The following is a 23267-nucleotide window of genomic DNA, read 5'->3' as shown; positions in this document are numbered from 1 at the left end:
GTCTCTACACTCTATGTTAAAGTACCTTTCCTCTGCTGGGTATTTGCATGTGCTAGGAGGTCATCCACACTTATATGCGTGCAGTGACTCACTTTATTTCCTAGCTTCACAGCATACATCCTTTATTAGCTCATTGATTTAGAAAAAAAGTCAAATAAAAGATAAATCATTGCTCAGCATAGCATTGTAAATGGAAGGTAGTTAATGAATGCCATTGAATGTTTCCTCTTAGATTTGATCACAACCGCATGTGCAGTCATCCAGTGACTGTGGGAAAACACATCCAGCCATCCGGCCATGATTTAATGTGCTCCTCAACGTGACCTTCAACAAGACCCCTTAAGCAATATGGCTCACAATCATGACTCAAGAGCAAAAGCATAACACTACATTACAGCAGTTGTCAAAGCAAACATCCACTCGCACGGACTCTAAAAGGGCCATAGTTATGACCACATCAAAGGGACCATACTTATGGCCGCTTCATCACAATGTGTAGTTGCAGCCGTTTACAAGCTACTAATTTCTGCACTGTGTCATACAACAGTCAGGGTTCAACACCTCTTCAGAGACATCGTCTTTTCCTGATTCATAGGTTTAAAGGCTCCTACTGGCTACCGTACTGGCTGTACCTAGCTGGATCGTTGGCTGTTCCTAGTCATTAGAGAACAATTTCCCCCTCTTCGTTCTTGAAGACTTAATTTAGTGGTAACCTTGGATGAGAGTTAAAGTAAAACTGTACACTTCTGTCCTGGAGTGAACCTCTTGCCGTTGCTGCCAGCTCCTTTCATTTCAGCACTGTGCTGAGAGACCACACTGTGCTGTGAGACGCACTGTGCTGTGAGACACACTGTGCTGTGAGACGCACTGTGCTGAGAGACGCACTGTGCTGTGAGACGCACTGTGCTGAGAGACGCACTGTGCTGTGAGACGCACTGTGCTGTGAGACGCACTGTGCTGAGAGACGCACTGTGCTGTGAGACGCACTGTGCTGTGAGACGCACTGTGCTGTGAGATGCACTGTGCTGTGAGATGCACTGTGCTGAGAGATGCACTGTGCTGTAGGGCTGTCCCCGACTAAGGATTTGGATAGTCGACTATGATTGGCCGAAATTTGCTGATTTAGTCGACTATGAACTTTATTTTTTTATTTTATTTTTTTTTTTTTTATCATTCCATTTGGGCTGTGGGGGTGCTTAATGTCTGAAGGAGTCGACTGAAGGCTTCTGTCCTCTGCAAAAGCATGCAATTGGTCCACTGATGGATACACTTGATATTGTCTAGTCTAGTGTGTTCATTAGATGGGTGAAATCCTCTTTCAGTGCCTCTGTGCCTGTTTTCTTAGGCAGTTAGCCTCTGGTATGCGTGCCATTAGTGTTAGCCACACTTCTAGGCCTCTTTTCTTTTGGAAAGAATGATAAAAAAAAATCAATAAAAAAAAATTATTATAATTTTCGACTTAGAGGTTGGCAGTTCACTACGGCTCCTTTCGATCGATTTAGTCGACTATTCGACTAATAGGGGTCAGCCCTACTGTGCTGTGAGATGCACTGTCTACAACCAGCTGGTGGGCAACATTGCACCACACACCCCCAATAACACACACACACACACTCTTAAGACAATCCTACAGTTATATATCGTATTTGCATCGCGTCCCGCTCTGAGCCTTACGAGATACTTCTATCTCCTGTGATACTTAATGTATCTCCCACGAATAAAAAACCATGCACCCACCTGTATGGGGCCCCGCCCCTTACGGTGGCACCACCCATATAACCATGACTCTGGTCATGAAACACCCTTCCTCTGTTTTCGTCCCAGCGTATTGAATGCGTGCACCATACGAGACTAGCGGAATGAAAAGATTAAGGAAGATTAATAATGTTGGAAGCTACCGGAGGTTGCTGGCCCCTGGCATCTTCGACGCATGTTTTCGGCGACACGACGGGCCTGTGTTGATGTTCCTCGTTTGATGACTGCACATCGAGGTTCAGCTGTACAAGGCTGGCTGTCGGGCCAGCTTGTACTCAGGTAGGCCCTGTGTCTTCAGGCATGGGTATTAGTGTTAGTAATGCTGGTTGTTTTGTTAACACAACCATGTTGTGTGTTGGCGCCGGGGGCAGGATGGTTTGGTGAACGTTCTCTGCAGGGAACGGTTTCCAAGCTGTCTTGGGCGTGCTGCTAAAACATCTGAAGCTATGCTACATGCTATCGCTACTGCCGCATGCTATTACTACTGCTAATTGCTATGCTGTTTTAATGTCTCCGCCGTGAGATGTTGTCACTCTCCCGCCTCTTGCCCGGTTCATCAATGAAGGTCAGTCGGTAGCTGTTGTGGGGCTTTTTGAGTTCTATTTACCTTTTTCGGGTAAATGGGTTGACAACGGGGTAGGTCGTGGCTAGGTTCCTAGCCAGGTATTTTACCTTGTGTTCCGGCGGGGTTTGGAACGGTGTTCCATCTGGGTTGGCGTCGGGTAGTGGGGCTATGGGTCCAGCCGACATGATAAACATGTTGCGTGTCTGTGCACAGGCAATTGTTGTCTTGGGTCCCACATTGCCTGGCGTTAGGCTGCAGTATGTATAAGGGCAGGGCCGCCTGGGAGAAATGTGAGGCCCTGTGCGTTTTTAGACGCGAGGCCCCCCACCTCCTGGGGCGGCCCTGTGTAGGGGGCTATTGTTTCGTTTTGTCACTCTGCTATGAGAAGGTCTGTCTTGCTACAGCTTTCTCTCCTCTCAAACCATTCATACTGATGGTCAATCGGTATACTGGGGGAGTAGTGCGGGGGGGGCTTTGTTTACCTTTTTTGGTAAATGGGCTAAACTAGGGCTGGTGTTCTGTTGTGAATATTTGAATGAAGACGGGTCTGGTCCGTCTCCCCCTTAAACTTTGTGTGTATGGGTTTGCTCATTCTACAGTTTTTTGTGGTTTAGCTCTTTTATTCATTTAACCCTTTCATGGTGCACACCACAGTGGAGGGTGCTGTTTGCAATCACCACTGGTGCTCCATGTTAACGTCAGTCCTTTGTTTTTGATATATTGAAACAATGCCCCGCCCGGCCGACACCATGGGTGGGTCGGCCTGGCGAGTGGCTGGGGGCTGTTAAGGCTTGTACCGCCACGGTATGGAATTGGCAACGATTAGAACTGTGTTCGAATTGCTGGTTTTTTCTATTAAAAAAATGGTGTCTGGTGGAGGGGCCTTGAGGGCCAGCCGACGTCGACACATCGCGCAAGGTTGTTGACGTTATTAGCTTTGACCCAGCCGCAAGCTATAACCGCTCAGGGTTCCCCTCTCCGCAGGGATTTTGGTCTTCTGCTGGAGCGCGGGCGTATTGTCCTAGCCCTACACCGCCTCACACCGCGCAGCCAGAAGAAGAGAGAGCACGGCCTCGTCAGCGGCGATGACGGGGTCCTCGACAGGCGGCCATGTTTTTCCCCGCCGAGGTATCCTGGGCGTTGATTCGACAGGTGTCCACAAGGCCGACAGCCTTGGCGGCCGAGATCGGCCATGTAGGATGGGTTCGGCTTGAACAAACAAGCCGTCACCGTCCTGCCGCGAGCAGCCGCTCTCCGATCACTCCCTTCCCCAACACCAGCGGAAGAAGTGGGCTCTGATTGTTTCCTTTGGCTGCGGGCCGCGTGCCTTCGTTGCTCGGGCGGCCCCCCTTTTCGCTTCTCATGGGGACAGGGCTGACACCCAGTTTATGGCTGAGCCTGGGTCTGTCCGTGAGAATGTTGTGCTGTCAAGCGGCTCCCACACCTTGAACTGTGTTTGGTTGAGCCTGGTGTTACGTCTGTCAACTTAAGTGTTGTCAGCAGGGGGCTCGAAACCTTTTGAGGCACACAGTGCGGGCTTCCCCGGCCTCGCCTTCGCCAGGCCAGGTATCATGTTGGTGCCTCCCACTCCTGAAATATTGGCAAGTGGTCGAAGCTCACATGATTTGGGGTGGTAGTAATATCACTGCAGGGCTACGGTGTGTAGGAACCCATGGGGGCCTTACACCTTGCATGTCCGGCTGCAGAACAAACTCCTTCAGCATGTTCTGGAGGGGTGTCAGTGGGGGGCTTTTTTCATCGGAAGCCCCATTATCAGACCGGCCCTTTCTGTCGGGGTTCCCCCTTGGGTGCGATTGCCTCGTGGGTGGTGTCAGGGTCAGGTGTTCGACACGGAACGCGCTCCTCGCACGGTTCCAGGTTTGGCTACGCACAGCGGGGGGACCGGGCCAACTATCTACAGTTCCTGGCGGACCTGCGCCACGTGACGGCGGGTTCGTTGGGAGTGTCGTCACATATGACTACGGCAGTACCATATGTCGAGGTGGATGGGAGAACGCTGAGGCGGGGACTTGTGTTTACACAACCCCACCCGTTTTCAGGTTTGGTACAGACCCTATTGTCAGGGTCTCCAGCAGTGACAGCTCTGGTCAACGAGATCCATCTCTGTGGACGAAGCAAGCCATCGTCGTGGCGTTCTCCTCCCGGTGTTCTCTGCCCGAGGAGTCGGGGGGAGGGGTGTAAGACCCAGGCTGGACCTGTCCCATGGGAAGGTTCAGCATTTTTGGATCGTCTCCTACCTGTTGAACACTGTCAGGTGGGGGTCTGGTTCTCCTCCATAGACCTGTAGGATGCGTATGCGCATCCCCGATCTTCCATCCTAGGGCTTACCTACGCTTCCTTTGCAGGGTTAGCGTATGAGTACCAGAGGCTGCCGTTCGGTTTTCTCTGGCTCCCCGCATCTTCACCAAGTGCGTGGAGGCCGCACTGGGGCCTCTGCGTCGTCCGGGGTTACGGAGTGTTCTGCCCTGATGACGTTCTGGTCCTTCGCGGTCAAGGTGGATCGTCAGGTCTCGTACCAGGCAGGTCTCTACCAGCCTGGGGTTGCTGTAGACTGGATGTAGAGTACTCCTCTCCCAGTCAACGGTTGGAGGGCTATGGGCATCCATCTCAGAGCGTGTGTCAACACGCTCGGGAGGTTCCGTCCTAGGACGGTTACGGCGCTGTCTCACGTCGCGTTTTCACCGACGCCTCCTCGCTGGTGACGCGTCGGGCCAACGCAGTAGGGGGCAGCTGGCAAACCATGCTGCCCGGTCTGCGCTACGTTCAATGTGTTGGTATTGAAAGCGGTCCTCTGGTCCACATATGGTGATCAGGACGGACGATACGACGTCAGTGTCGTGTATCGACAGACAGGGAGGAGTACGCTCCCCCTGTCTGCACCAGGCGGCGGGCGGCTGGCTATGGGCGTCATCCATCTGCGCGGCCTGAGGGCTCCCCACATCCCCGGCAGGGAGAATGTGGGTGCAGAGGTACTGTCGCGGGCGGTCCTCATCCTGACGGGTGAGGATTACGTCTGGACATGGCCAGGCAGGTCTGGGACCGATGCCGTGCCGCCAGGGATTCTTCCCCATACATCTGTTAGGTCAGTTGTTGGGACGGGTACGTTGAGGGGCGCAGGTTCTTGATCCTGATGGTGTTACCATCTGGAATGCGCATGCTCCCTCCACTGTCGCGCTTACGCGGGCAGATGACGTATGTTCCAAGTGTGGTGTAAGGCGGGGGCCGGGACTCAGTCTCCTGCCCCCTGGATGCTGTCCTTGGTTACCTCCAGTCTCTCCTTGATAGACTGTCGGCTTCGACGGTGAGGGTATATGCAGCAGCTATATCCTCCTATCATGAGGGGTTTGAGGGGATGTCTTGTTCAGCCACCCTCTTGTGAAGCGTTCCTGCTTGGCGCTCGACGCGTTGAGCCGGGCAACGCTCCTTGGCTCCGACTTGGGATCTTCAATTGGTCCTCGGTCGGTTGTCCTTGGCCCGTTTGAGCCGCTCGAGCAGGCGCCGTGGGGACAGCTGTCCTTCAGGACCGCGTTCCTTCTGGCTGTCACTTCCGCTAAACGCGTAGGTGAGCTCTGTGCTCTCTCGGTATGTCCAGAGTGCCTGTCTTTTCGGACCGATTGCGGTGTCACTCTGCGACCTGATCTTGCTTTCGTGCCTAAGAATATCCGGAGTTCCTTCCGCTCCCGGGATATTGTGGTTCAGGCGTTCGTCCTCCTCCTCACACTAGTGAGTTAGATGCGGGCCTTCACCTGTCATGTCCAGTCCGTGCTTGGGGGATTTACCTCAGCCGTACTCAGGATTTCAGGGTTACCGTCCAGCTTTTTGTCTGTTACGGTGGGGCTCGTGCTGGTAAGGCACTGTCGGAGCAGCGCCTGTCCCATTGGTTGTGCGAGGGTGTTACCCGCTGCTACACGTTGGCTGGGCAGGATCCCCTGGGGGCGTCAGGGCGCACTCCACTCGTGGGGTGGCTGCCTCTGCCGCTCTCCTGGGTGGGGCCTCGGTGGAGGCCATCTATGCTGCAGCTTCATGGTCCTCCCCGGGCTCCTTTGTAAGGTTTTTCCTCATGGACATGACCGGGGGTTCTGTCTCCCAGGCGGTTCTGGGGTCTGTGGCCTTTCCTGCTTCCCGTCCTTTGGTCGGGTAGCAGGAGTGTATGGGTATGGGCCACAGTGTGTGAGTCACACGTGTTCCGCCTTTACGGTGTGTTCAAGGGTTCTAGTTTCCCTCTTGTTCGCATTCAGGTGGAGTTGACTGCGCCCCCCTTCATTAGGGAGGATGGGTGACAGGGCTCCCCGCACCCTTGATGTGGGCTTACGGGTCCTCAGGGGGTACATCTGTCGGGTCTCGCGCCCGCTCTTCCCCATTATCTCGTAAGGCTCAGAGCGGGACGCGATGCAAATACGATATATAACGATAGGTTATGTAGATAACCTAGTTATATTAGTATTTGGCTGAGCGTCCGCTCTGCGCGGCCCTGAGTTCCCTCTTGAGGGATCTTTTCCTGGGACGGGTTTTGGCGAGGAAGGGTTTTCATGACCAGAGTCCTGGTTATATGGGTGGTGCCACCGTAAGGGGCGGGGCCCCATACAGGTGGGGTGCATGTGTTTTTTATTCGTGGGAGATACATTAAGTATCACAGGGAGATAGAAGTATCTCGTAAGGCTCAGAGCGGGACGCTCAGCCAATACTAATATAAATCGTTCCTGTCTGTGAGTTGACAGTAATGACCAGAGAGAACAGCTCCCCTGCTCACTGTTCCTTCCACATCACCCCCCCCCCCGACTCCATCTCCCTCATACTCAGAAGTCCACCAGCGCTCATCTGATCATATTTAATTATCGTCCAGTGATTCATTCACTGGACAGATGTAGCCGTCTGTCACCGCGGCCCGGCGTGGGGTGAGACAAAGTGTCTGTCTCCCCCCTCTTCTCTGTCTGCATACCAATGTACCGCCACCACCACCAACAACAACAACATCAACAACAACGCAGACAGCTTCTCATCTCTCATCTCTTATTTATTGAAGTGAATGAAGGAGATGCAATGTAAGAGAAATTTCAGCTGAAAATTAGCAATAGAACTTTTTTCTTTTCTTTTTTCACTCCTGCCTCACTGGGAGCTAATCTGCCGTGTGATGTCCACGTCATACACCTGGCTTAATTATTAACAGGGGAAATGAAGCAAGGTAATAGTTTCAGGTGAGGTGGTATTAATGCAAGCCAGGTCCTAATGGATGGTACTGGTAGGGGGGACGTGAGGAGAGGAGAGGAGAGGAGAGGAGAGGAGAGAGAGAGGGAGAGGAGAGGAGAGGAGGGGAGGGGAGAGGAGAGGAGAGGAGAGGAGAGAGAGGAGAGGAGAGGAGAGGAGAGGAGAGGAGAGGAAAGGAGAGGAGAGGAGAGGAGAGGAGGGGAGGGGAGAGGAGAGAGAGGAGAGGAGAGGAGAGGAGAGGAGAGGAGAGGAGAGGAGGGGAGAGGAGAGGAGAGAGAGGAGAAGAGGAGAGCAGAGGATAGGAGAGCAGAGGAGGGAAGGGAGGGGAGGGGAGAGGAGAGGAGAGGAGAGGAGAGGAGAGGGGGGAAGGGAGGGGAGAGGAGAGGAGAGGAGAGGGAGGAGAGGAAAGGAAAGGAGAGCAGAGGAGAGGAGAGGAGGGGAGGGGAGGGAGAGGAGATGAGAGGGGGGAGGGGAGGGAGAGGAGAGGAGAGGAGAGGAGAGGAGAGGAGAGGAGAGGAGAGGAGAGGAGAGGAGAGGAGAGGAGAGGAGGGAGAGGAGAGTGAGGAGAGGAGAGGAGAAGAGGAGAGCAGAGGATAGGAGAGCAGAGGAGCGGAGGGGAGGGGAGGGGAGGGGAGGGGAGGAGAGAGGAGAGGAGAGGAGAGGAGGGAAGGGGAGGGGAGGGGAGAGGAGAGGAGAGGAGAGGAGAGGAGAGGAGAGGAGAGGAGAGGAGAGGAGAGGAGAGGAGAACTCAGAAGGAGCTTCTATCCCCAGGCCATCAGGATGCTCAATGACAATGACACTATGTAACAACCCATCATCTACACTCACTGCACACATCCACATGTACACACTCACTTTAAAAACAAACACTCACCTTACCACTCACTTTACTCACTTTAGACACGTTAACACACTTTATATGTATCTATTATTAAAGAGATTTGCACTACATTCATACCTCATTTGCACCCTACCCTAATTTCTGTACCTCTGCATTGTACCTCACTGTTACTCATTTTACTCTGTATTGTATATTGTATATGTATATTGACTTTACTTACTTATTACTTACTTCATTTTTCTACTTACTTTCTTTTACTGTATGTACCACACTCTCAGGGGCTCATACAGAAAGAAGCATTTCATCATAAAGTATTCTGTATTTTGTTGTGACTAATAATAAACAAACGTGAACTTGAAACTTGAACTTGAGAGGGTAGGAGGGGAATAGCCCCTGTGTCACATCATCATGCCTGCCCCACAACCCTCTGTGTGATCTTCATACTCAGACACCCATAGGTATGTGTATGACCCTCGGCCCTATCTGTCGTCTCTGTGGTAAACTGTATACGTTTGCCTGCCGGGATCGAACCCGGGTGCTACGTTGGTAGGTGAATGCTTTTGACCTTGACACTACCAACCAACACACACTTTCCCACAGCCTTACCCAAACTATAACCCTAACCATAACCGTGCCAATAGGTGCTGAATGAGCTCAGTGGCAATTCTTCATGTCTGATACATTTTAGCATGGTGTTATTCACCGTCAAAAATAAAGAAAGAAAATGGAAAAAAAAATAAATGTATATGGTTCATTACAATTTACTCAAGCCTAGTAACAGACACAATATTCTGACACTGGGAATACATTACATACATAGATGTCCTAGATACCAAGAACATGCTAAATGAAGTTGAGCAATCTTCCATTTACTTCCAGGTGTACACACCACTTCCAGGTGTGTATTTTTGGGAAATATTCTGAAAATATGTCTAGGCTTAAGAGGTTAAACAAACCTTAAAACGAACTTTAACACTAACCATAACCGGGCGGCAGATTGCACAGTGGGCAAGGCGCTCGCCTCTAAAGCAGGAGACGCTGGGTTCGAGCCCAGCTCTCGGCGTTGCTACCGGCTGGCCGGTCGTTCATACTAACACAATTGGCAAGTGTTAGAGGGTGGGAAAGCCGGTGGGTGGGATTTGACGTTGTGGACAGCGACTCCTACAGGTCGGTTTGGTGACGCCGGTGCGGTGGAAGCAGGAAGTGACGGGGGCAGCGTGAGCCTCCACGCGTTACTCCTCGCCACTGAGAGTTCGAGCTGCTGCGGTGAAAAGATGTGACAGGCTGCCTCCTCGTGTACCGGAGGGGACATGTGATGCAAGGCTTCTGTCCTCACTACAACCGACCTGTGGGAGGCATAGTCTAGCAACGTTAAGACAGGGAGGGAATAATTGGATACACGAAATTGGGATGGGAGAAAAATAGAAAGAAATGGGAGAAAAAGTGTGTACTAGTGTAGAGGTGAAAGCACTTCCCTATTACTGCAGTGACTGCTGGTTGAGCCCAGTTGTGGAGTTTTTTTAAAGGGGGGACTAAGGGGTTAACACTCCCTGCTGGTTCTGCAACTTAGCTGCACTTCATACCTGCGTGTCATTTCATGCACCATAACTGACCTGACACGCTATCCTGTAGTGGACCGGCAGGCTTGGTTGGGAGAGGAGAAGACAAGAGAGAGGAGTGAGAAAGACTAGAGAGGATAGGGGAGGAGGGAGGAGAGAGAGATGGGAGGATGAGAGAAGAGATAGGAGAATAGAGGAAAGGAGGGAACAGAGCTTGGATGGGGAGAAGGAGAGCAGAGGAGGAGGAAAGAGGAGCGAGATAGCGTGACTACCCACAATCACTCAGGTCGGAGCGGGGAAGAAAACAGTCACTAATAATGCAACACTGAGAGGGAGTGAGGGAGGGAGAGGGAGAGAACAGTGAGGGGCAGAGATTTGGAGAGAAATAGGTGCAGAGAAAAGACGAGACAAGAAAAGAACAGAAAGAGATCTCCGAAGGGATTCTGGCATGACCTGAATTCCTCTTCTTTTTTCCCCTCATACTGTATTTGCGTGGAAGGTAATGTTCAAAAGAACCCAGTATGAATTGTCTTTGGCAGCAGACACACCCACACCCACAGCAACCATCTCTCAGTCCTCCTAGGCTTGCCGCTGGGAGTTGCCATCGTTCCGCGGTACTTTGAAAAGATACCTTCATCTCATTAGGCGTCAGGGTGGTGTTTCCTCAGGAGACCCTGCTGTAAAAGATATTTGACTTAGTGTTCTTACAGGTGTTAATGAGTGCATGTGGATGTGTGCACGATAGGGTTGGGTACCATTCATAGTTGAACCGGTACCGGTACCTGTGAATCGATACTGGTACCCAACGGTACCTTTTTCTGGTACTTTAGTCTCAAAAAATGTAATCTACCTACCTCATTGTAAAAAAAATTGTCCAAACTTCTATTTATTTATTATCATAATTATTTATTTAGAACAATTTGTTAATATATATATATAATATATAATATTGCAGTGAGCGTTGTCTGCATCTAGCTTTGTAAAGTGTAACCACATTGCGACCGTTTTCGGCTTGTCATTGCCCTGTTGTGTTGAATCAAGTACCAAAAAATAAATACCGAAATGTGGCAACAGAGGATATTACGTGAATTGGTACTCGGTACAGTACCGGCGTGATTCGGTCGTTACCCTTAAAAGTACCAGATTCGGTACCCATCCCTAGTGCACGTGGAGTTGGCAGTGTGACAGTGTGCTGTGCGAGGTTGCAGAGGGTCGCAGAGTTGACACATACGGTGGATGTCATCCATTTTATATCAGGGTGACTGTGCTGGCCGTGTTTTGCTTGAGAACAGAGGACAGGCGGCCCCCCAGGGAGGGGACTTGCACTTAGCCTCTTGTGCTCACCACTCTCTCTCTCTCTCTCTCTCTCTCTCTCTCTCTCTCTCTCTCTCTCTCTCTCTCTCTCTCTCTCTCTCTCTCTCTCTCTCTCTCTCTCTCTCTCTCTCTCTCTCTCTCTCTCTCTCTCTCTCTCTCTCTCTCTCTCTCTCTCTCTCTCTCTCTCTCTCTCTCTCTCTCTCTCTCTCTCTTCTCTCTCAATCACCCCCGCTCTCTCTCCACTACTCAGAAGCTATAGCAGCTAGTACCTACCGCCACCCTTTTGTCCACTACTGCCGTATACTCATCCATGGTCTTGTGGTGTGATGTGGAGGGTCTGTGCGGTGAGTGCCTCAGCCTCAATCCAACTTTGCAGAGCTCCTCACAGATAGATGTCCTGAACGCTGAATGGTCAGAAACACCAGGAAGCCTGCGAACGCCACAGGAGTCCAAAATATGTTATGTCCACTGTGGTAGACTATGGCTCTCCCTCCCCCCTCTCTCTTCAACATTATCTGAATTTAAAAAAAAAAATAAAAAAAAATCTAACCCTAACTAACTATACTGTCAGGCACTTGTCCTAATAACTAACCTACACTGTAGCACTCAACACTTTGATGAACATTGTTACTCAGCTGATAGAGTTGTGCTCTTCCTGATGGCTTGTCGTACAGAACTTGTAAGTCGCTTTGGATAAAAGCGTCAGCTAAATGACATAAATGTAAATGTAAATGTAAACACTCCCCCTCTAACCAATACCCTCCATTGTCTCTCATCTTGACATCCTCTCTACCTATCCTCCCCCACCCCCCATCTGCCCCACTACAACCCCCCTCCCTCCTCCGATCCCCTTCCCCAGCCCTCCCTTTGAATCACCTAACCCCGCCTCCAGGTATCATCCTCCTATCCTCCTTCCCACCTGTTACATGACCACCCCCCCTCAATCGTGTATAAAGATCGACATACAATGTGATCCTGGGAGCCACTTCTGGTGTCCCAGGCCACGACTTCCGGTCGGGTCTTCTGAAGCCAACTCCTTTTAATAACATAATAATACAGGAGTCTAAATGTTATGTCCACCTGGCAGACACTGCAGGAGTCTAAATGTAATGTCCAGCCTACGAATCGAAACATGCAATTGCACCGTGGCAGTGGAGTTTTACTTAACCCCCTCTGTTTACTCGTTCTTTTTAACTGTTATACGTGTCTGAGCAGACCTATCATATAATTGCGTACCGTAACTACGTGTATAGTGATACAGTTCTATTTTACAGTAGATCTTTATCCACAAACTGGAGTGGATGGCAAGATGTTCACACAGTGATGCGTTCCTCATGGGACGGGGTTGCACGTTTGTGAGCAGAAGCGTGTACACGCACGGATGTGCACGGCACGCGCGCACACACAGGAATGCGCTGCACTCGCCACTCCTAAGTACCCACCTGGCCTACTTTGCATATCAATAGTGCCGGTCGTCAGGTGTGTTAAATACGTTCTCAGATACATTCACACAGAACTTGTGAATGAAATGTGTTACATTCCATTCGTAGAGGCAATTAGGCCTGTCTTTAGTCTGTGCTAAAGCGAGGGAACATTTATGCGCATGCCCGGGAGCGCGCGTGCATGTGGCGGCATTAGCGTGCGTGCAACCAGTGTGATATGAGGAACACAACATGGTTACACACCAGAGCAGATTTCGTACTGCCATGACAGAGGCTCTTCCTATGTGTGTGTGTGTGTGATGGCAGATTTACCTCAATGCACAACAGGTTGCACAGCCACGCCTGCTCCCAGTCTGATTAGCTTGACCCAGGGCAGGCGTGGCTGCTTAAGCCTGATCGTCCCAGTACCGGGCCGAGATTTATTACACGTCATAAATATATCAATACAGTCCGTATTCATTAATTGCGTTCTTTTTCAAATGTAGCCAAGAGTTAAAGACCCCAACCCTATCAAAACAGCAGTCATAGTGTATATTTTCGGCATAGTTTGTTTACCAATGATTTTTAAGTGTTATTATTGAAATATGAGCTCATAAAAATATCTGCGCATTGCATCGGAACCGGATGATTTACATGCGACGAAATGACGCTGTCAGGAAATGTTGTAGAGACCCAGGGCTTTTAATGGACGTAGGAAATTTCATAAATCTACACTACCCAGCTCACACCAGCCGCTGTCAAAGCTGCAGCCGGCTGACGTGAAAAAGAATATTGGCGTGATTTTCGTGATTAATCTCACACGTCGAACACAACCTGAACGTTATTGCCATAAATACAATGTATATTGTTTCTTTACCTTTCTGTGACCGTCTGCCTGTAACGGGCACCTGGTGGTACTAAATCCAGATCTAACACTGCCATTGGAAAGATGAGATTTGGCCCGATCCATAGATGTATGACCTTGGCCATTATAAGGTAATTTATGGCCTGATATTTCAAATTACTGTTGTCCAGATTGGCAAAATTCAGTACTGTATCTACAAAACCCTCTGTAAATCATCTGCCTTTTATTAATTTGCTGAGATTTTAGTACACTTGTTCTCAGAAGGTGCTGAATGAGCTCAGTGGCAATTCCTCATGTCTGGTCAATGTTAGCATGGTGTTATTCACCGTCAAAAATGGAAAAAGAAATAATAATAATAATTGATATTCTCCTTTGGTTCATTACAATTTACTCAAGCCTAGTAACAGACACAATATTCCAGACACTGGGAATATAGTCCTGAGGTCCATAGATGTCCCTAGAAAATAACATGCAAATGGAACTTGTAGAAGTGGAGAAAATTTCCATTTACTTGGGTATGTATTTTAGGAGAATTTTCTGAAAATATGGCTAGGGCTTAACCATTGAGCGCCATAGCTTCCCCATCCTTCACTGTCTAGCACCAGCTTTTCCATGACCATTTCGCGATTATTTCACATCTTTGCGGACACTATGTATATTCTATATTATAGCTATGGAGTGTTGGTGATGGTTTAGAATATTATACCCGTCTAGTGTTGGACACTATTTCTAGTCCAACATGTAAAAAAATAGTTTGTTTCTACACACTGTGGTTGTAGTTTATTACACGCTAAACACGTCATTCCAAGATAATCCAGTCTTTTTCCATACAGTAGATCGCGAGATAAACGTGTTATATGCAATAAGCCCAAACCGTTCTGGTTGATCCCCTGAAACCCCAAATACTCCCAAATCAAAGGTATATACCATGTACATAATGTGCATTCACAAAATCATCAGGGGGGGGGGGGGGGGGGGGGGTCGTTGAACTCAAACTGTGATTGTGTTTGTCGAGCATGTTTTACCGTCCAGTAAAACACAAAACTGTGATCGTTACAGAAACATGTTTCAGGTTTGGTAAAATAGACTTAGGGGGTCCTTACCTTAGCCAGAAGGTAATCCAAAAGAATAATTCCAATGATCCCATCGGCGATCGCGATTACCTCGTTTAAATGTAATTACACGTGTTTACGGGCACATTAGGTTTTGAGGTGAGCAGATCTACTAGCGATTGCTTTGGAAGAGCTCCTCCCCCTCAGAGCGAGTCTCGATAGTCCGGTTCATTCCTTGCTCTCCTGACCCATTTCTTTCTGAGTTCAAAAGGTATGCCACCTGGTGAGATTCGATCGGCATTGCATTCCATGTAGGCAACGAGCCAGGACACATAGAATGATCCGGATGATGGTTTAGAATAGGGATCAGAGGAAAAAGATCAAAGGATCAAAACCCCGAGAAATTCTGGTATGGCGCTCAACCACTGGCGAGATAACCCGAGAAATGTCGGGTATGACGCTGAATGAGTTAAGAGGTTAAGCCAGCCACCCCACAGCGCCACAGCCTACAGTGCATGTGAGAAAAAGAGTAAATGTGAGGAAGTTCTTGAGTTCTTCACATTTTCCCCTCTCTCTCTCTCTCTCTTCCTCTCTCTCTCTAGCTCACTCTCTCTCACACACACACACACACTCTCTCTCTCTGCCTCCCTCCCTATCGCTCTCTTTGCACTCACTCAAGAGGTTACTTACTTGACTTTACATAAAGTAGATATCAGCATTCTGATGAGGCGACTTCGCTAGGGGCAGTTTAATGAGGGCCCTCATTAATAAGGCATGGTGTGTATCAGCCCGTCTAGATAGTGAGCTGTACCCTTATGCTAGCTAATACAGGGAAACCAGTGTTCAAGGAAGTAGCACCAGGTGTTCTGGCCCAGAGACCTGCGAGGATATGAAAATGCGATTTGTACAGTGTGTGTGTGTGTGTGTGTGTATGTGTGTGTGTGTGTGTGTGTGTGTGTGTGTGTGTGTGTGTGTGTGTGTGTGTGTGTGTGTGTGTGTGTGTGTGTGTGTGTGTGTGTGTGTGTGTGTGTGTGTGTGTGTGTGTGTGTGTGTGTGTGTGTGTGTGTGTGTGTGTGTGTGTGTGTGTGTGTGTGTGTGTGTGTGTGTGTGTGCGTGCGTGCGTGCGTGCGTGCGTGCGTGTGTGCTGCTACTACTAACTAATAGAACAAGAGAAGGGAATCGTGTCAGACAGAGGTCTAGTGGGCTCAAAGCAAAGACACGTCCCCTGATCAGGGGCTTGTGGTCCTGCATGTTGATAGCTTACAGGACAGCCTATAATCCTCTGTATCAGTGGAGACATCTCCCTTATATTTCCTCTTACGAGTCTTGTTTTTATTTTTTTTATGAATGGGCAGTCAACCTTCCTTACGCAATGTGTATAATGTATGAATGAATGAATGAATGAAAACTTTATTAACAGATTGCAGAATGGGTACAGTACAGTACAGCTCAATACATACAATTGTTAAGGGGATGCAGACCAGAGAAAGACTTTCATCTGGTTTACATCAGGGTCCCCCATTTTCAATTCATCGTAACATATATGACATACATGACATACAGATAGACAGTACTGCTACATCTATACATTTATGACATACCAGATTTGCAATTACAGTACTGTTTGTGATACAAAAAGAGTCCAGAAAGAAAAGAGTATATACATTAGGCGTAGAAACTGTACATTGGATTGGGTAGGTGGGGGTGGGGGGGGACTGTACATTGGAGGTGGTTGGGTGGGTGGTTGGGTGGGTGTTCAGACAGGGAAATCAGATGAGATAGCGAGAGAGCTGGCGAGAGAGCTGCTGCTGGGGATTGACCCTCATTCAGTAGCAGCAAAGACAAACAGAACGGAGAGAGAGAGAGGCAGAGAGACACATTATGCAGAAACGGACAGAGAGGAGAAGAATAAGAGACATGCGATGTGAGATACTGTAGAGATAGAAGGAAGTGAATGGGAGAAAGAGAACGAAAGAAAGAAGGTCTTCATTATGCCCGAGGGACAATTTATGGTACTGTACAGCCAGCAGTAACCACATCTCTATCAGAAACCAAAACACTATACTACAGAAATCACAGAAACACAATGAATAATTTAAAAACACAACAATGGCAGCAGGGACAAATGAGTTCTTGAGTCTATAGGGAGGTGGGGTGGTTACGTCATTGTTGTTTCCGGTGAGGTCCACCTCGCTTGAAATTGCAATGTATATCCAATGAACACATTTCTAAATCGTCTTGTTTAAAACAAATAAAGCATGAACATTGACATGGTGTACCTTTCTGTGTGTATTCATCCACAATCTATAGCTCAACATGAAACAATTTGCAATTAATCGTAAAATAATTACGTATAATTTTATTTCAACCAAAAATGCTTAAACAATAATGTTAGTGATAGAAGGGAACTCATTTTGTGCAAAAATGGAAAGCTTGCCAATGTTCATGAGGCATAATTATTACAATAGCAGATACATTACAACATATGGCTAGGGCTTAACAGGTTAAAGTGAGTGTGTGCATGTGGATGTGTGTGCAATAAATGTAGATGTGTGTGTGTGTGTGTGTGTGTGTGTGTGTGTGTGTGTGTGTGTGTGTGTGTGTGTGTGTGTGTGTGTGTGTGTGTGTGTGTGTGTGTGTGTGTGTGTGTGTGTGTGTGATTAATGAGGCTTAAGTGGATGTAAGCGCTGTAATGAGCTTTGTGGAGTGATGAGTGGAACAGGGTTGTGTAGGGGTAAGTAGTCGATAGTCTGCAGCGTGACACAGAGTCACAACCCTGTGAAATGTATGTGTGGGGGAGCCAAATCAAGAGGAGATTAATCTTTTTATTAATGCTCTGCTGTGTCATAGAGGTTAAGACTGTATTTTTAGTCACACCAATAGATATAATGTAAGCAAAATGTTTAATCCCAGTCAGACGGCCATATAACTTTGATCAGTACATTAGCATAGAGATTGAGTTTGTCAGTAATTTGCTGCTGGTCATAACATTAGCTCCTCTGCTGCAGCTCATCTGAGGTGAGTTTCAGTTTGAAATACATTTTAATAAAGACAGTACCTGAGCGATGATGAGAGACGTGTTTTGTCACTGTTGGAAAACAAATACAGACCCTATTTATTGTAAAATGTGGAAATCATTTGCAAAAGTGCACTTTTGAGCTTGCTTTATTTCAGCTGGACATGTAAGCTCAGTCATGCTAATTTCGCCAAAACTGCCTACCCTGCCTTTAATCCAAAATTGGCTAAATTAAAACATAGCAATAATCTATCTTTGAAAATCCACTTGACTCGTAACTGGGACAAAATAATAGTGCATACCATAATATGTATTATAGGTGAAATGCCTATAATACCCCAAAGGGGCAATTATTAGATGGTATTCCACACAGCAGCAGAACTATGTTGAGCCCGTCCAACTCATGCCACAATGGGACGATAAAAAGCAAATAACCCAATAATAATTTGCGGGGATCAAGGTCGACTTTTGTACTGTGGTTGTCGGCCTCATCGGAAAAATAAAAAGGATCCGTGTGCAACAAGTCAGGACGACAGATCTAGCTATGACGATGACAAGCACAAGAAGTGCTGCCAACTCAAATCTTCTAAATCTAGTGATGTTTGGACCAGAGTTGTCCTACACCATGTCCACAAGGTTGTCTCGCAGAAAAATATCATCATGAGCACGAGAAGTGCTGCCAACTCTCACACAAGTGACCCTCTTCACACAATCTCAAGAAGCCACCCCTCATATTTCTCAGTCAAATAAATAGATAAGCCATCTCCATGAAGCCCTGTGAATAGATGTAAATTATTAAACACTTAAACTAGACTCAACAGTTGTGCCATCAAACCCAGAACCTTGTGATTCAAAGGCGAGCACTCTACCGGCTGACCTACTCGGGCACAAGAGTTTCCTACTGCATTCTACCAAAACATTTCTTTCTGGGTTTTGCTTGAGGCTGAATTAGTCAATGGTGGCAATTAACACCTTGAGTGCCAGCGACGAGATTTCTCGTTAGTTCATGCCGACCGTTGAGTGCCAGCGACGAGATATATATATATATTTTTTTTTATTAGCGATTTTAATTCAAATTTCATCAATCTAGTCTCACGTTAGTGCTGCAAACTCTCTCTGAGCTCCATTGGGAAAATACCGCCCCCTATCGTCTCTCCCTGTTGTACTGCACCCCTTTGGAATGGATTGAATGAAACACATGGGGCGGGGGGGGAATCCTGCTTCCTCATTTTACTTCTCGGGCAAGTCACCCGAGAGGATCGGATTCATTGCCGAGCCCCAAAACAGCATGGAATACATATTTCCAGTACCCAGCGTTGGATCAATAAACGCGATCGATATTTGGAATGGCGCTCAGGAATTGGAATAATCTTTTTGGAGAACATCTGATCTGAGGTTTAGTCTTAGGATAATCAGAACTTTTTTCACAGAGATATCAACGTGTGCCCTATGTGTGTGTGTGTGCATGTGTGTGTGTGTGCTGATCAGGAAATGAGAGAATCGATTTTTCAGCTCGCTTCTATAGCGTGCATAAGTACACATATACTATCGATAATCTAGCGTTTATTTGAGAACTATTCATAAATAGGCAGAAAAATTACAACGTTTTTTGTGTATTCCAGAATATTCCAGTAAAGGGCGATTATCACAGAATCTTTATATTTTCCTGAAACTTAAAAAAAACTAGCGTTTTTCAACATGGTATCAAACGAAAATGAACCGATTAAAAAACAATCCGTTTCGACAATGTTGACTGCAAACAAGTCATTGATAAGCGACGGCCAGATTAGACACATAGCCATAATTTAAGACATAGTTTATGCGTTTGCAAATATGAGAGCTCTATCATTGAAGTGGACGCTGGCATACGGAGGCTTTTAGCGCTCCGCATGGCTGGCACTGAGTGTGTTAATATTAGTAGTTAAAGGGCATGACTTCCCAACTTGGGAACTCTATCACCAAAACGTTGTCAGACATTCCAACATTGTTTATCCGAACCGGTGGGCAGTTCATATTTCCTGGTCAGAAACTCATTCATCCGATAGACCCGACACCACATGAACAGGGCCATATTCATTTTAAAATGTTATCGAAATTTGGTCGGACGCATTCTGTTCATGGTTAAACACGCTTGTGGTGGCATGTGCTTGGAGCCGGTACAGGTGCACACAGCGGTCTGCATGGCTGTCACTTCAACTTCCAGAAGCACTGGGCCAGTTAACCAATTGGATTTGTCTGTGCTGGAAGTCAAGTGGCTGAACGTCACGTCTCTATAGAGGATTTAGTTCATGGAGAGTAAAAGGAAAAGTGAGCCTTTATGTGTGTGTGTATGCGGGTGCATGTGTGTGTGTGTGTGTGTGTGTGTGTGTGTGTGTGTGTGTGTGTGTGTGTGTGTGTGAGAGAGTGTGATGGTGTGTGTGTGTGTGTGTGTGTGTGTGCGTGCGTGTGCATGCGTGCGTGTGATTAAGGAGGCTTAAGTGGACAGAAGTGTGGTCGTAGTGAGCTTCATGGGGTGATGAGTGGGACAAGGCTGTGGAGGTTGAACAGTTTGACAGGAAGTCACAACCCAGAGGTATTTATGGTCCAGGGAGAGAGGGGAGAGATGGCTTTCTATCGTAAAAACCTCCCATATCATCACAGTCGCTGGCGTTCTCATCAACCATAATCCCATTTTATTAGACAGTCTCGGTCATTGGGATCCTATTGATCCTATTTCTGAACGTGGTAAATCATCGGTCCAATCCTAAATATCTGCCATTGTGATTAAATATCCGTATAGGTTTTATTAATACACAGGGATTTATGTGTATGCGCGTTCGTGTGCAAGTAAGGTCATGAGTAAGGGCAAAGGAGGTGTGCGTGTGTGAGAGAGAGAGAGAGAGAGAGAGAGAGAGAGAGAGAGAGAGAGAGAGAGAGAGAGAGAGAGAGAAAGAGAGAAAGAGAGAGAGAGAGAGAGAGAGAGAGAGAGAGAGAGAGAGAGAGAGAGAGAAGCCTAATGGAAACTCTTGTTGAGTGGTGTTTGACCATGTGTTTATGAAATGAGTGTGTCTCTGTGTTTCTCTAGGTAAACACAGCGATGCACGAAGCCAAGCTGGTGGAGGAGTGTGACGAGCTGGTGGAGATTATTCGCCAGAGGAAGCAGGTGATCGCTGTCAAGATCAAGGAGTCCAAGGTAGCGTACACTACTACTACTAAACACAGCAAACAATGGGGGTCCACACTTTTTTCTCAGGAGGGGAAAAGGATGGGGGTGGGGTCAAACGTAGGCTACTGTACTTCTATGCAGACAACTGCCGTACCAGGTAAACACGGGGAAAAGGTTTAAATCATCCTGCTTTTGAAGATGTGCTGTGTAACAAACTCATACTGTTTGTTGTACTGTGAAGCTCGTATCACCTGGTAGCTCAGTTGTTCATCATTTGCACCCAGTACCTTAATGTGGGGATTATATTTAAAGTAATTTCGTTTTTCCCATTACCTGTAAAAATTCTTCCTAACTATTAAATATAATATGTTGTTCTTCCTGCATAAAAGATGCAGAGATTTTTCCTCTTTATTGCTTTACACTTCAGTGAGTAGGAGATTCAACTGAGGGGAGCCTATGATTTTGGATGCCTTGTTGACAATCCGCTGTAGTCTTTTACGTGTTTGACTGTCCGTGCTGCCATACCATACTGTCATAGGGGATGTGATGATGTTGTTGCTTGATCGGGTATTTTCTCTTTTCTAAGGAAGGAAAGTCGTTAGTAGTTTTGGCAATGCTGTGCTCAGTGTTCATTTTCCACTTCAGGTTATTGCTAATGTATGTTCAGAGGAATTTTAAACAGTCAGTGGTGATGGGGTCTCCATTTATTTGTATGGGTATTTTGGGGTCCAGCATGATGCGTCGGGAAGTCAATAATGAGTTCTGCCTGCATTAAGCAGGAGGTCATTGTTTGCGCACCAAGTGACAGCTTGGACCACCTCAGTGCGGCACTGGGTTTCATTGTTTTTGGAGATGCCGCCTACCAATGGTTGTGTCTGCGGCGTTTTTGATTGTTTTCACAGAACTGTCCTTGGATGTAACGTGGGTGGTGGACAGAGTGAGAAGAGCCAGGGGGAGAGAACACAGCCGTGACTGGCTGGCTGGATCAATGTTCATGTCCAGGAAGAGTGGGTTGATGGCATTAAAGGCGGAACTGAAGTCTATGAATAGGACATGTGTGTAGGTGGTCCTTGGTGTAGCGGAACATGGTGGACCACTATGCTAACTGCATCCTCAACAAACCGGGTGGCTTGGTGGGCAAATTGATATGGGTCCATCGGTGGGGAGGTGTAGGATTTCAAGTAGGATAGAATGGTAGACACTGTGGATAGAATAGGAGAGGCACAACTCTGTCTTAATTTTTTTGTAGCACACATTGCTACATTGTCATGCATCGAACACACACATGTGAGATGGGTGACACACATAGGAACACACACATGCATTTTTTGGGGGTCGCTGATGAAATGTCCTCTCTGCGCTTGACCCATCCCATCATCCTTCCCGCCAAGGGCAGCCGGGAGCAGACATACGAGGCTGCGACGTGGGCCATGCCCCGGGACCAATCGTAGTGCACCTGGCTGTCCATCTTCATCAGGGATGTGACAGTGTTAGTGATCTGTTCTGCATGTTTTTCCATTTGGTTTATCTTATTTTTCGGGAGCACAGGGAGAACATGCAAACTCCACACAGAAAGGCCCGGAAGATACATTACCACAATTGGTACCTGTTCAAGTTTATTTATTAGTTGTCATACAAAAATACAGAATACGAATATGAATATGAAATGCTTTTTTCTGTTTAGCTCCTGAGAGTGTGCTAGATAAAAATAGATAAAGTATAAAATAGAAAGTCAAAAGTACGTAAACAAAGTGTAAACAAAAGTGCATCAATATACATATACAATATACAATACAGAGTAGAAACAATGAGTAACTGAGTTACAATACAATACAGTATACAGTACAATGCAGAAATGGGATGAGGTACAATTTAGGGTAAGGTGCAATGAGGTATGGATTGTAGTGCAAATCTCTTTACCAATAAATATAAAGTGTCTAAAGTGAGTAAAGTGGGTGCTACAGTGAGTTGTTTATTTAAAGTGAGTGTGTACGTGTGGATGTGGGTGCTGTGAGTGTATTTTAGGGATGCACCGAATGGGAAATTCTTGGCCAAAACCGATACCGAAAATTAGGGATGCACCGAATGGGAAATTCTTGGCCGAAACCGATACCGAAAATAGGAAACAGTTGGCCGAAAACCGAATGCCGAAAGGCCGAAAATGATTAATATAAATATATATATATATATATATATTTTTTTTTTTTTTTAGCTACCTGATTATGGCAAAAGACATGATTATGGCTAAACTTAACTTAAATAATATTAATAATCACTATTATGGGCCCATAAAACATTCAGCACTTTTGAATGCATACATTAATTCCAGACTGTTAAGACTAAAAGACTACAATGATTGATGACGACTTCCTGTCCTCGCATTTCCATTTTCGGTTTAACGATACATTTTCAACAACGGATTGCTGCTAATTAAACACTTCATTTAAACGGAGTAACGTTAACGTTATGTCGAGTTCATACGTGTAGTGTAGTATGAACTCGTCATAA

The 23267-nt window shown here is 47.1% G+C and overlaps 1 protein-coding gene across 1 annotated transcript in view; it reads left to right on the top strand.

Moving 5' to 3' along the window:
* The window catches only part of mid2 (midline 2), a 127647-nt gene that overhangs the window by 48008 nt on the left and 56372 nt on the right, over positions 1–23267 (top strand). Inside the window, 1 exon segment of the mRNA XM_084332027.1 lies at positions 20679–20786. Coding sequence (XP_084188153.1) covers positions 20679–20786 — 108 coding nt within the window.

This window comes from Notolepis coatsorum, assembly GCF_963971535.1.
Source record: "Notolepis coatsorum genome assembly, chromosome: 16".
NCBI classification, from domain to species: domain Eukaryota; kingdom Metazoa; phylum Chordata; class Actinopteri; order Aulopiformes; family Paralepididae; genus Notolepis; species Notolepis coatsorum.
This window is presented reverse-complemented; position numbering and strand designations above follow the sequence as displayed.